The sequence below is a fragment of the Eleginops maclovinus genome, chromosome 23 (assembly GCF_036324505.1).
Source record: "Eleginops maclovinus isolate JMC-PN-2008 ecotype Puerto Natales chromosome 23, JC_Emac_rtc_rv5, whole genome shotgun sequence".
Lineage (NCBI taxonomy): Eukaryota > Metazoa > Chordata > Actinopteri > Perciformes > Eleginopidae > Eleginops > Eleginops maclovinus.
The window spans coordinates 21,244,317-21,257,177 of NC_086371.1; the positions used below are offsets into that span (position 1 = coordinate 21,244,317).

Sequence of the window (12,861 nt, forward strand, 5' to 3'; positions counted from 1 at the left end):
CTGTACTCTGTTTGACCTTACTGACTGGATATTTTACTCACCCATACCACTGGACACAACCTGAGGAAAGACCTGAGGCGCAGTTTCTACCTAACAACCACTACAATAATAACAGAGATGATACGTCACATTGACTGTATCACAGCATTTAGTTGGCAGAAGCAGGTGAGTATACAGACAATAAAGAAAACAATAATCGTTGGGGAAATATTTTCCTGGGCTGATCACTTTGACCAAGTTTATCTGTTTGTACGGCCCTCACTGAGCACAGGCCTGCAACCTTGGGCTGCTCTCAGTATTTGTCTTACTCCTCCCTGTTGGCGTCAGCTGATAGAAGCGTTATAGTGCTTTGACTGTTTCATCTTGGTATGCGGAATGTTGATTATTCTCTCAGAACCAGAAATCTTCAGAATTGGTCGGGCAACCGCTGTGTCAACTCGTGGCTGCAGCACATGTCTTGTCAATTCTCCAGCCGTAACTTCATAATAAACCTTCAGTGTTTACCATCAAGCTCCAAGCTCTCCCATATTCTCATTGTGATTCGACTCCATTGCTCCATAAGTTTCCATTACTATAATTATTCCAACCATTAAACTTAGTCTGTTTTAATCAACATTGTACTTAAAACTGTGTTTTGACCATTGTCTTGGTGTCGTTTGGTTCTCTACAACATCTGCAAATGCTTTTTTTAAAAATGTGCTACTGGGAATTTAGAGGAACTCTGACTTCCATTTAAGGCAGACGATAACTTTAAGTTTTAGATGCTTTGCAGAAAGTTGCCAGTAGGGTGGTGAAAAGTCATCTGCTGACGGAACATTTTAGTTACATATCCGTGAAGGTGGACTCAGGGGGTTGGGCCTGTGTTTTCAACATCTTAAAACACAGATCAATTGAATCAGATTTTTTACATATTATGGTTTTGTTTGCATAAGATAACTAAATGCGACCTAAACATTTAGCACAACTAGTGGTCAAATTATCCATAGCATACCGCTAACTGTACTCATCAATTTCCGACCTGGATACAGATTTGATGCGAGTGTTTCCAGCAATATAATGGTGCGTTCACACCGGACGCGATGCGATTACTTGTAAAGTCAATGTGAAGCGAATAATGCAAATGACGCGATTGAAGGGGGCCGCTCTGGGCCACGTCAGTCACGGGAGTTTGATTTTTTCAATTCGAGCCTCAAATTCACGTGGCGTGGTCTTGAGTGATAAGAGCAATGCGAATATTTGCACCATAAGTGTCTGCTGTAGGACAATAAAGACTGTAGACTTTAGTTCCAAGTTGGTAGTGACCAGATGGATTCATATCATCAAAGTCTGTGACAAAAGTGCAGCACAACCTTTGCTAACCAGTTTTCTATGAAAACTCAGTATGATATTATATAAAACATTTTTTGTAACTTTTTTGACATTTCTAAAAGCTGTATATTCTAAGCTTTTCTCCTGTGAATATTTTTAATATGGGATATCATGTGTGCCTACCAAACTACATATTGGGAAATACACCACCCCTATCAAAGTATTCATCAACAGAAATACGTTTGTAAAGGTTTGCTATATTTCTTTCCATCAAATCAGTGCAGAATCAGGCGCTAAAAAAGATTATTTCAGACAGAAGATGAATACAGGTATATTCAGCTGGACTTCATGAGAAAAATAAAGTGTTTTTGGAACATCAAAGCCTGCAAACATGTTTTGGATGAAACCAAAACCACAAATATGAACCTGAAAATGACCATCATATGGCCCCTTTAAGTTTGATGTATTATTTATTATGTACCTTCAAAACCACGACTTAATGTTCTTCTCTGCAGCTAGCCGACAGTGTGTAGTGATATGCCTTTATTCCCTTTTAAGCTGGGCATTTTTTCCCAGCTGCATCTGTATTTTTATATAAAGACAGAGCTTTTAAGCTTGACTTTGCTCTGACCAAGGTGATCTGTCATTGTGAGCTCGCGGAGAGAAAAAGGGGAGAAATGCAGGGAGATAGAGAGACAAAGGACAGTCCTGCAGCGGTAATTGGGTTTCTGTTTTTCCGTCAGTTTTCTAAAGTCATTAGGAACATCTCTCTTTCCTACTATCTCTCGTTTTCTGTCCTCTCTTCCATCTCTCCTTCCTTTGCTCTTTCTTTCAATTCCCTCCTCTCCTTCGTCTCTTTGCTCTGTGCCAAAAACATATTCATCATACTCCTCTGCTGCCCTCACAGCATTGAGCCACAGCATACTAATGACAGTGTGCATCTGTGTGTGTGTGTGTGTGTGTGTGTGTGTGTGTGTGTGTGTGTGTGTGTGTGTGTGTGTGTGTGTGTGTGTGAGGGAGGGAGACTGTCAGCATGTGTTTGTAGTTCTGTGTTTGCTGGTGTAAATGCTTGTGAGTTTAAGTCGGCATGTGTACACTGTATGTGCTTGTATTTGTGTATTTGATGAAGAATGGCTGTGTGCTGTGCTTTACTTCAGGCTAGAAAAGCTTGATAATGCACCATGCACTCATTTGCTATAAGCCTGTTAGCAGCATGCATGACAAAAAATGCCACTGGATTCATCTCTCCCCCCTCTCTCTCATTATATCTCTCTGGTTCTCACTTTTATTTCCATCTCTCTCTATCTATATCTTTGCTTCCTGTCTGCATTGTTTTCAGCCTGTCTATTCTTTCTTTCTTCCTCTTTGTCCCACAAACTTAAACCCTTTTTCTTACTTTTCCCCCCTTCATTTCCTTTCTGTTTATGCTGATCGCACCCCGTGTCTGTGACATCCAAAAAAAAGGGATTGCTGACGAGATGGAAGACACAGTGAAATACAACAAAAGAAATCATGTTATCCTGTGTCTGTGTGTTAGTTGTATCGTTATTTCCCAAAATTATTAAAATCTTGGATGACTCAATATCAATATGAACACGAGCGTGTTTACATATGTCCAATGTATGATTTACTGCATCTATTATCTTTATAAACAATATTCTTCATAACTATTTGACTGAATAGATCAATAGCTAATGACTACGAAATACACTTCAAAATTCTTCTCCTAACACACACAGCCCTCAACAACCAGGCCCCCCCCCACCTCATTGACCTGATCCACCACCACACCCCCTCCCACAGTTCTACAATACCTTTAACAAATATTGTACTTCCTACAATGTGGAAATGGTCCATAGTGCCATTTTGGATGCAATTTGAATTATTTGTGCAGCCTTAGTTACTTTATGTGGCAGCGGGGTGTGGTTAGGGCGCCGGCTGCTGGTGTGGTAGGAGTTGCTCAGCCGGTGGCCAGACAGCTGATCGGGATCAGGTAATCAGGCACTGATTAAAGTCATGGTCGTAACCTGGTTCTGGGTGGTTGCAGTAGACGGGGGCCTGAGTGAGGACTGTTTCCCCTCGCCCGCAGCCACTAACCCGCTGCCACTCTTAAGCACCAATTTAACTTATTTATGTTAGTTAGAATTACTCAGTGTGGATTTTTGCATTCACACGGGAATAGAGACTCCTGAGTTTAGGTCCTGTGTTGTGGCTTTGTGGACGTGTTGATTCAGAGCTCACAATGACCTCCACCTACTGTTCACCTCCCTCCCACATGTTGCAAGATCAGGAGGCAGAAGAGGATGAAGAAATGAATAAATTAGACCTAAATCCGAGCACACACCTCCCACTGCTCTGCTAGGGACTGAAACCCACTAGCTGACAGTCAGGTGGAGTTTTATAGGATGATACATATCACATTAGATAAGAAACAATAATGTAAACACCCCCAAGTTTGAGGTGAGTCATCAGAAATATTAGAATGTTTTTAAAGAAAGACAGAAGAGGATTACATTTAAGGAGGGATAAATGCATTGTGAAAAGTGAGAGAAATCCAGAATGTCAGAATAATAATCCACTAAATTCATATCATCGATTCATCCACATTTCAAAGACTCATCATATGCCTGGTGATTAAGGGGACCACTTGCTACAGTTCTGAATCCACTCTAACTATCTGTAATTAACAGATCTACTTTTTGCATAATTATAATAGCTAAAGTCTCTATAAATGACCTGCCATCATTTACAATTAGAACATCTACCACCATTGTAATTATACAATCAGAAGGGCAGTTAAAAGGAGATGAGGGGAATCAGTATCTTTTCATTAAGAGAAAATATCTGGCGGACTCTTTGATGAGTGCTGATATCAGCCCGCACAGTCAGAGGGAGGGGGGGCAGCGGCGCGACCCCCACTGACTGCTTTGAACCATCTCTGGCATCATTAGTGTATGATGATAGTGATTAGAGGAGGGAGGGCCACCGTGACAATTTCCATACAGACAAAATCAAGACAGGAAGAGCAGGATAACTGCGGAGCGACAAACATGAACTCTGTGACCGATGGACACTGAACGCAACGTGGGGAAACACCGCTGACGAATATCTGTGATCGACCAATGATGCAGTAGCTATAGACTCAAACTATAATTTTAATTCTGACCTTATATTATTCCATCAACGATTACTGATTTAGTGCTTTTAAGATTCTAACTACCTGGACTACCTGGAGGGATTAGATAATTACAGATGTAGGCATGTTGAGTTAGTCCACAAACTATTTGATCATAAAAAAAATCATAAGGAAACTCTTTTGAATCATTTCAAATGCTTTTATTTTATGGCATACTCCCATTAAACTTAAAAACAAACACTGTTTGGTCTAACATGACTCTGCCATCAGAATAAGGGGTGTTTTAATTGTTTAAAAATAGAGTTTTTAAGTTAGATTTTTGTTTATATTGATAGGGACACCAGTTCCAAAAGATATATTTCCAAAAGAAGCGCTTCTATAATTGTTCTATCAATTAAAAAGATGGTATGCACCTTTGCATGTAAATGACAGTTGGTTGTTGTTTATTCATGTTTTTTTGCCCTTCAAATGTGTATCTTTGATGAATGATTTGCTCTGGGCTCTTTATTCCTTACATATGTGTTAGAATAATAAGCTGTTATAAATATCCATCTCTTTCTAACAAGAGCAAAGCCATTATTTTTTATAAAATCACAGTTGGAGGTCCTGTTTGGTGACTAAGACTTGTGTAACAACGGTCAAAAACACTTCTATTCTAGCCTGTTAAAGTTGATGCAGTTTTCAAAGACCTTCCAAGTAGGCACACTGAACAGTCACTCTGTAAGAAAAGCTCTTTTATGGGATTTAATTTATTGCTACAAAGTTTGCACTTCGACTTGCTAGTGTAAACTCGAGAGGAGCTTTTTTCCCAGAGCAGTTATACAGTGTTTGCATACTGTCTTTATTTTTCTCATACTTCTGCTCTGATTGGTTAGCTGGCCGGCTCTGTTGTGATAGGTCAACAGATTACAGGAGCGCCAACCAATAGAAGGATGTTTCTTTGCGATGTCAATGTGTTACACAGGTAAACAATGTAGGCCAATGGAGGCAAACTTTGTGGTTTTCGCCTTTGCAGACCATTTATATGCACAAAAAACTATAAAAATCACTACTGGAAGGGGAGAACCCCAAAAAGCCAAATAGGGCCTCTTTAATTATTTACTGGTTATTGTTTATTTTGTAAACTCTTGGCATTCGAGGTGTTTTTATGCTGACCTGAGTAAAGCAGACTAAGAGTTCCCTAACTAAGCTGTGCTTTAGCTAACCCGATTGATATGAAACTCGGTGGAAGAGTGCATCTTGGGCCAAGGTAGAACCCATTGATGTTGTGTCTCGCTTGATTTCCCCTCCTTGGTGTCCCTCCCCTTGACCTGATTAACTGCCCCGCCCTTATTGTTTACACCTGTGTTCACAAAAAATAAAAACAATTTAATTAGCCTTGCTCTGAAACATTTGCAACACCTCCGCATTTTGAGCTAAGGAAGGGGAAACATGTTTTTGACGTGTGGAGGTGCTACCTAAATATAAGCCCATTGACGTTGGTTGGATATTTGGATCGACTGAAAAAGAATGGATGCTTTCAGAGACGGGCTGAACTGACTGCTGGACCAATGAATGAGTAAATGTCACAAACATAGCGCAGAACTTAAGGTCACAGATGTGGATGGAGGACAGAAGGAGCGATGGAGGATTTTTGCACGGGTAGACGAATGACCGGAGCTCACCTGCTGTTCGGCCTCTTCCTCGTCGCTGCTGATCTTCAGGTCATCCTCCAGCATTCTGCACGGGGACAAAGGGACACGTGTTAGAACTGCGGCCCAGACCCCCCCCCCCCCGCCCCCCTTCAGTCTGCTTGTATTAAGTCAGAAGTGCCAAGTCTCGATCTGCAATTCCCTTTGAAGAACCTTTTTGGCAAACCATTTAATTACACAGCAGAAGAAGTGCTGGTTCATGTTGGGGAATGGGAATTTAGTCGCAAGAAAAAAAACGACCAGATGTTCTCCCACAGCTCTGAGAAAAGCCAGATTATTTTTTCACCTGGAAACTTTCTGTCTGACAACCACTGACCTACCGCCAGGAATTCCTTGGACGCACTCGGGCTGAGATCAGTCTCTGTCAGGTTACGGATATTTCGTTGGGGGCTTCTAACAAAAAAAAAAAGACACCCACTTATTGCCCTGTTTTCTTTATGAGCCATGTTTGTTTTATTCTCCCCAAGTTAGAGATGAAATTCTAACAATATGCGGGTAGTGATAAAGATATACGAGACGCAGTCGATAACATGACCCCCCTCAGAGAATCACCTGCTCCTCACCGCACAAATTATTCAGTATTTATGTGCTGTGCATCGGCAAGCTCCTGTGTTTTATTGCTTTATATAAACCTTCCACACAAACTACTGTTATTTTTAAGCTGGCACTGCTATTGTTATGACAGGAGAATCCCCTAAAGGGATTTTTACTGCCTCGCGAACCACTCTTGTCAGTGCCTGAAAAAAAAAACCCACTCCCCAGTGTTGTGGTGTTTTCAGTTGGAGGCCGTACGAGTCGTGAATAACCGAAGCACAATGAGAAAAAAAAGCTTTGCAGATAAGGGGCACGGCGCAGCACGCGGCGATGATAGATATGTTTGAATGAATGAATAATGGATTCATGTTTTATTTCATAAGAAGGGACAGATGGAGAGGGGGAGATAGGGAGTGAGATGCAGATGATGACGGGGAGGAAGAAGAGGAGCATGGAGGGGATAGGAATAAAATACAGGAGGACAGTTGGATATAAATGAGTTATGGACTAAAGCATCGTGACATGCAGAGTTCAGAAAGCACATTTCTATACAGCTCTTAATTACCGTCGTAAAACAGAGTCTTTATTCCCTGAAGTTTAGTGAAAGCTTCTGTAAGATTGTCTGAGAAGATTTTAATATTTGCGAAAGCTAAATTAAAGTTGTGCTAATCACTGATTGCTCAAGAGAATTTCCTGTGTTTAAAATAAGTAGTGTTTACAGAGCTTACATAACCAAGCAAGTTTCTACAAATTCTTGTCCATAACAACGGTTGTTGAGATGCTCACAGTCCTATTCTATTCACTGGGACACAGAGGTCAAGTTGTACAATACTTTGATTCAAAGTCATCATTGTTGCGCTGACTTCGGCAAAGATGTTAATAATGACTTTCTGCACATGAAACTTGTCAAAGTGTCTCAAAATGTTTTAACAACTTGGTGCGTGGCAAAAGGTTTTTTTATGCAACAAAATGTAACTTTGTCAGACTTTCTTCTGCATTTTTCATTGTTTTCACTGGATATTTTTATCTATTTGGTATAACAAATAAAACGGGTGAAAACCGTCATCGTACTCTTTGATTATCTGAATGTTTAAATTCCTTTGATGGAGGTGTTTTTTGAGCTTGCCGTAGAATAAATATTATAATTTTTTTAATTGTAAATTATATTAAAGGAAAAACCTGTATTCCCATGTGTCCAAAGACCAATGTTATAAGAACTTATAACAAGTTTAATTTGAAGTTCAATATCAAAGATATGCATATGACAACAAAACATACGGACACATTGTAAGCACATCTTTTTCTGAACTTGACTATTAATAAAGGTTTGATTGTTCATGTGTCCAAAAAACATAAAAATCCTACTTTTAAGTATTAGCAGGAAAGTATGTCCATTCCAGGTTTTAAGACTTGCAATCAGAACACAAGGTGTTCCTTCTCATGCTGAATATAACAAGCCGAAAGGCACAAACACACATGCAACAACGTGTATGTATTGTAAAGTATATACTGTATATATACATAAGATGAATTGCTTCATGTGTTTCCAGGACCATGTCCTTGGTTGGCTGATTACTCAGAAATGGAATCTGATACACAATATATTTGTTCTTATGTTGCCAAACACACAACACACACAGCAGGATTTGTGTGTGTGATGCTGTGTTAGGATATGTTTTTTTCTCTCAGTGCGAGCATCTTGCTGAGGCTGTGTTGGCTATCCTCACTCATGCTGCGTCGTAGTATTAAATAAAAATGTATGTTTTTGTGTGGTATGAAGTTATATCCCTGTTTGCAGTAAGATGCATGTGCAAATGAGCATGCATGTGGCACACTTCTCTTATGTTTTGGGGTATTTTGTTGTGACATTTTATTTCACTATTTATTACATGATTTGATGTCAACTTTTGTGTTTGTCTTTAATGGAACTTCCTATCATCAATACAATCCATTGCTCTTGTATAACCGGTGTGACAATAAACTGCTGCATCTCGGATACTTATTAGTGTTGCACTCACTTGGTGGCTGCTTTTTTCCCTGAAAAAGTTAATATGAAGTGCATTCACTCTCTGATTTCACCATTACAATAAGAGTGGCTGCTTCCTGTCCTCCTCCTGTCCCCTGTTACGTGGTTGGTGACAAGGGACCAACCAGTCAGTGCTCTTTACGCACTGAGCACACACACAAGTGAATCCTAACCCGACCCCTGTCAGTGCCTTGCTCTATCTGAGGCGGTTGCGCTGTGCAGGGCCCTGAGTGTGTTTATGCTGATGAAGTGCTCAGCGATTGCAAAGACGAGAAGTGGGTTTTCTGCTGCTGCCGGCAGGTGAGACATCACACTGGAGGCTGAGCAAACACAAAAGCTGGCTGAGCTATACAGTACAAGAGTCTGCTCCATTTCTTCTGCTCCGTTACAAGCAGAGGTTGAATTGGGCCAGGGCTCATATGCCTTAATCTTATGTTATCAGCCTCAAACGCCTATATATGTTCAGATGAAATGTGTTTAAAGTGCTTGCCCTGCATATCAAATCAAGTGCTTCTCAGTGCCGGGGGTCTGTGACATAGTTGGAAAACCACCCGGCCTAGAATCTTGAAACACAAAGTCCGTCTCGTTAAACAGAATTAAATTATTAAGATGATATTGTTTGCAGGGTGGTAGCTGAAGAGGTGCCAGTTTGACTCCTGGGCACTGCTGAGGTGTCCCTGAGCAAGACATCAAACCCCCAACTGCTCCATGACACCTCTCCACTAATGCTCCTGCATGTGTGTATCTCAGCCAAGGTGTGAAATGTAAAAAAACTGAGTTTTCTCTCTGGGATTAATCATGTATCGCTTAATCAAAAAAACCTGTATTTTATTTACCTAGCCTCTTACATTCTAATTACAAAAGTGCAAGATTTGTTTTGAATGCCACCTTTATTTTTTACATTAACCGGAATTTTGCTCAACATGGAAGTAATGATAAATAATCATGATTTGAACATTGTCCCAAAGCACATATGATTATCACTTTGCTGTAATCATGCGTATTCAGGGAGTACACATGTGGTGTATTTCACTTCTCTTTTAGCTTAAGATTGCAAGGATATGGTTACAAAAAATTGCACTTTGAAAAATTGTGAAAAGGCCTCGATATTTAAAAAAAGTGTTTGTATATTAAAGTAAGTTATAATGTGATATTATAATTTAGCTATCTATTCAGATAGTAAAGAAACAGGATTGGGGGCTTTAGGCCTGCGCTTGTCCAAACATCATGTGATCAGTGTAGTGGAACTCTTGCAGTGGGAAGCACTTCCTGCTCGAGTAACAAAAACTTGCTCTTGTTTCTAATATGGCATTAAAGTATGGAGCCTGTTGTTTCAAATCACAGCTAGATGAGTTTTCTGTACAGTCGGTTATAGTAAACATTCAGTAAAGAATACAGCAATCAGCCTCAACAGCATGATTACTCCTAAAGAAGACGAGTGAGGCCTATTCATTATAACCAACATTTCACGCTGTTGAGCATCACAGTGCAGTAAACTAGGCATTGTTTTGAACAAATAACAATTATTTCACTCTAATAAACAAGGCAGCCGTTTTGCTTTAATATAAGATGGGGGAAATTACACTTTAGGGCAAACAATAGCAATCAAAAGGAATAGGCTTATCGGCTTTGGAAGTAAAACAGCATACTAAGACATTAGAAGCACTGCAGCTCCAGCAGACATCATCCTAATGGAGATATAATTAAGTGTGTAAGTACATACTCAAAGAGGGGGAAATGAGAGTTTACATGCTGACCTCCTGCTGAATTACCGCGATTAGACTGCATTGACTTTCTCTTAACTTGCATGATCTTTGCATCATCTTCTGGCCATCAAGTCCGCTTCACTTTACAGAAGCTCTTCTTTCTGACACGGTGCCTGCCACATTTTCGCTGCTTTTCTAATTAGCTTTAATCAAATGTATAAATAATGCATTGCGCTAAGATCTTTAAAACTCTCATTAAATATGTGGGTAGAGTGGGTAAAGCAAAAATCATCTTCCCTAGATGAAAAATAAATGTAACAATTGGAGAGGAAAAGCTAATCGTTTTTTGGTTCTAATTCACATGTTTCTTTTCCTTTATATAAATGTTGGGTAGCTTGTGAATTTCAAAAAGTGATGAATTAAGTTGTATCTAAACCTATTATCAGGTATTATTTGTTGGTCATATTTTGTTCTTTTAATATCAATCTTCAAAGAAATTAATGTAGGTAAGTAAGAGTTAGAAACAAAATATCATACAAAAAGACAAATGTTTCTCCAATTCTGTTCCATTTAACTTCAGATGTATTTTGCAGTTGTTGTTGTTGTTGTTGTTGACGACTAGCTATCCAATTTTGCTAGCTGGAATGACAACTGTCACTAGCAGATAATAAAAGCTATACTAGTCAGCCTATTTATGTCATGTTAGCAGCCATTGTTTTGTTAAAAAAATTGATTGACATGTTTTTTTTCCCCAGCTGACTTGAGTCTGTAAACTTAGTCATAATTAATTATATTTGAGAGCTAGATATGTGTTGTGCTAAAAGACAGAGGCTAAAGCTAGGCATGACTTTCTTTCTATACTGGCAGTACTGGCTAACTAATTGAGCTTACTATATCAGCTTGATGTTTTGAATGAATATGGGTTCTGGCTGCAGTCTGTACTAATTTGCTGCAGCGAACGATAACGTTGCTAGCTAGCTTAAATATTCACAGCGCCGGAAATGGCAGTGCTACTAATGGTAGTATCTTAACTGAGATTGAGTAGCAATGTGTGTTACTCCTCTGAGAAGCATGCTAGTTAGCTGGATATGTTAACCTTTGCATCAAAAAAAACCTGCTGTTTAATCAATTACTCACACTTTTCCATTTGTGTGCCTTATTTTGAAAAGGCTAAAGGCATACCTAGTCACAGTTACTAAAAGATGATTCACTAATCACTATGCAAGGGTAAGGGATTTAGCCAACTGTCATTTTGTGAAACAAAATGATTTCTTCCGTGGTCAAACCCAGGTTAAATCAGGGTCGAGAGGAGGATTTACAAGCCGAGATTTCTTCCTTTTCCAATCTCACTCTGCAATGAATCGTGCTGTACAGCCATGTGAGTGAAGTGGAAAGGGACCAGAGATGTTGCAATATGCTCCTGGCTCACGTTAAATTAATGTAGCTGCACTTTCCTCGCTCTGATCCACACACAATCTTTTTTTTTCCCTTCTACCAGCAGTGAATTTCATCCAAGAGTCAAGCTTAATTTTACCTTGAGGCAAACGCAGCAGCAGGTCAGAAACTCTCTGTTTATGTGTGTGTGTGTGTGTGTGTGTGTGTGTGTGTGTGTGTGTGTGTGTGTGTGTGTGTGTGTGTGTGTGTGTGTGTGTGTGTGTCTGTCAGGGAGGGAGATACTCACGACTTCTGTGGTGCAGTTGGTGTTTTCGCAGCAGGCTTGTTAGCTGATACAGTACATCGCTCTGCAACACATCAGAGGACATTCCAGCATCAGTGTTTTGCATGTGTTCTTGTTTGTTTGTTGATTGCTTTTTGACAAGAATCCAGACTCAAACAACTGTAGATGTGCAATGCTGTTGTGACGCTGGAAAACATGTCACTCTGCTACAGTTTTATTTAATTAGAGAGTGTATTTTTGACTTGCTTTGGTAACAGGAGTTTGGGCAAAAACAAAACTGAAATGCACTGCCTATAAAAATTGAGCCTGTTTCTAAATGGATACAAAGGTTTAAGAGCAGAACCTTTTCACTGTGTTTTATATTCTGGTCATGTTATGTTTCTTCTGTTCATATCAGAGAGAAAAACCCGCCAGTGGGGAGAATATATCAGCTTTATATACATCACAAACATTTGAAAACACTACAAGGTGAGGGTTAAAAGCAGAGCAGCAGTTCAGACGAGCTCTTGATGATCTGATGCCCTGGAGTCACTGCTTAATAAATACAGTGAGACAAAAGAGATTCTATCAAGTGCTTGGATTCTTCTATACATCGCTTTATGAAACATAGCCATCCCTTCAATATCTCTTATTGTAAATGAAACAATGGTTGTGTCCAGTGCACTGCGAGGATTATACAATTATAAATCTGTGTTGAAATATCCTAATTGATCAAGTAATCTAACCAAGCCTGTGAGAACTTTTGTGTTTTTATGCACAATATACGTCTTTAAAATCAGAAT

The 12,861-nt window shown here is 39.6% G+C and overlaps 1 protein-coding gene across 1 annotated transcript in view; it reads right to left on the reverse strand.

The window, feature by feature from the left end:
• The window catches only part of aff2 (AF4/FMR2 family, member 2), a 170,254-nt gene that overhangs the window by 57,628 nt on the left and 99,765 nt on the right, over positions 1-12,861 (reverse strand). Inside the window, 2 exon segments of the mRNA XM_063876724.1 lie at positions 6,109-6,163; positions 12,083-12,143. Of these exon segments, the coding sequence (XP_063732794.1) occupies positions 6,109-6,163; positions 12,083-12,143 (116 nt within the window).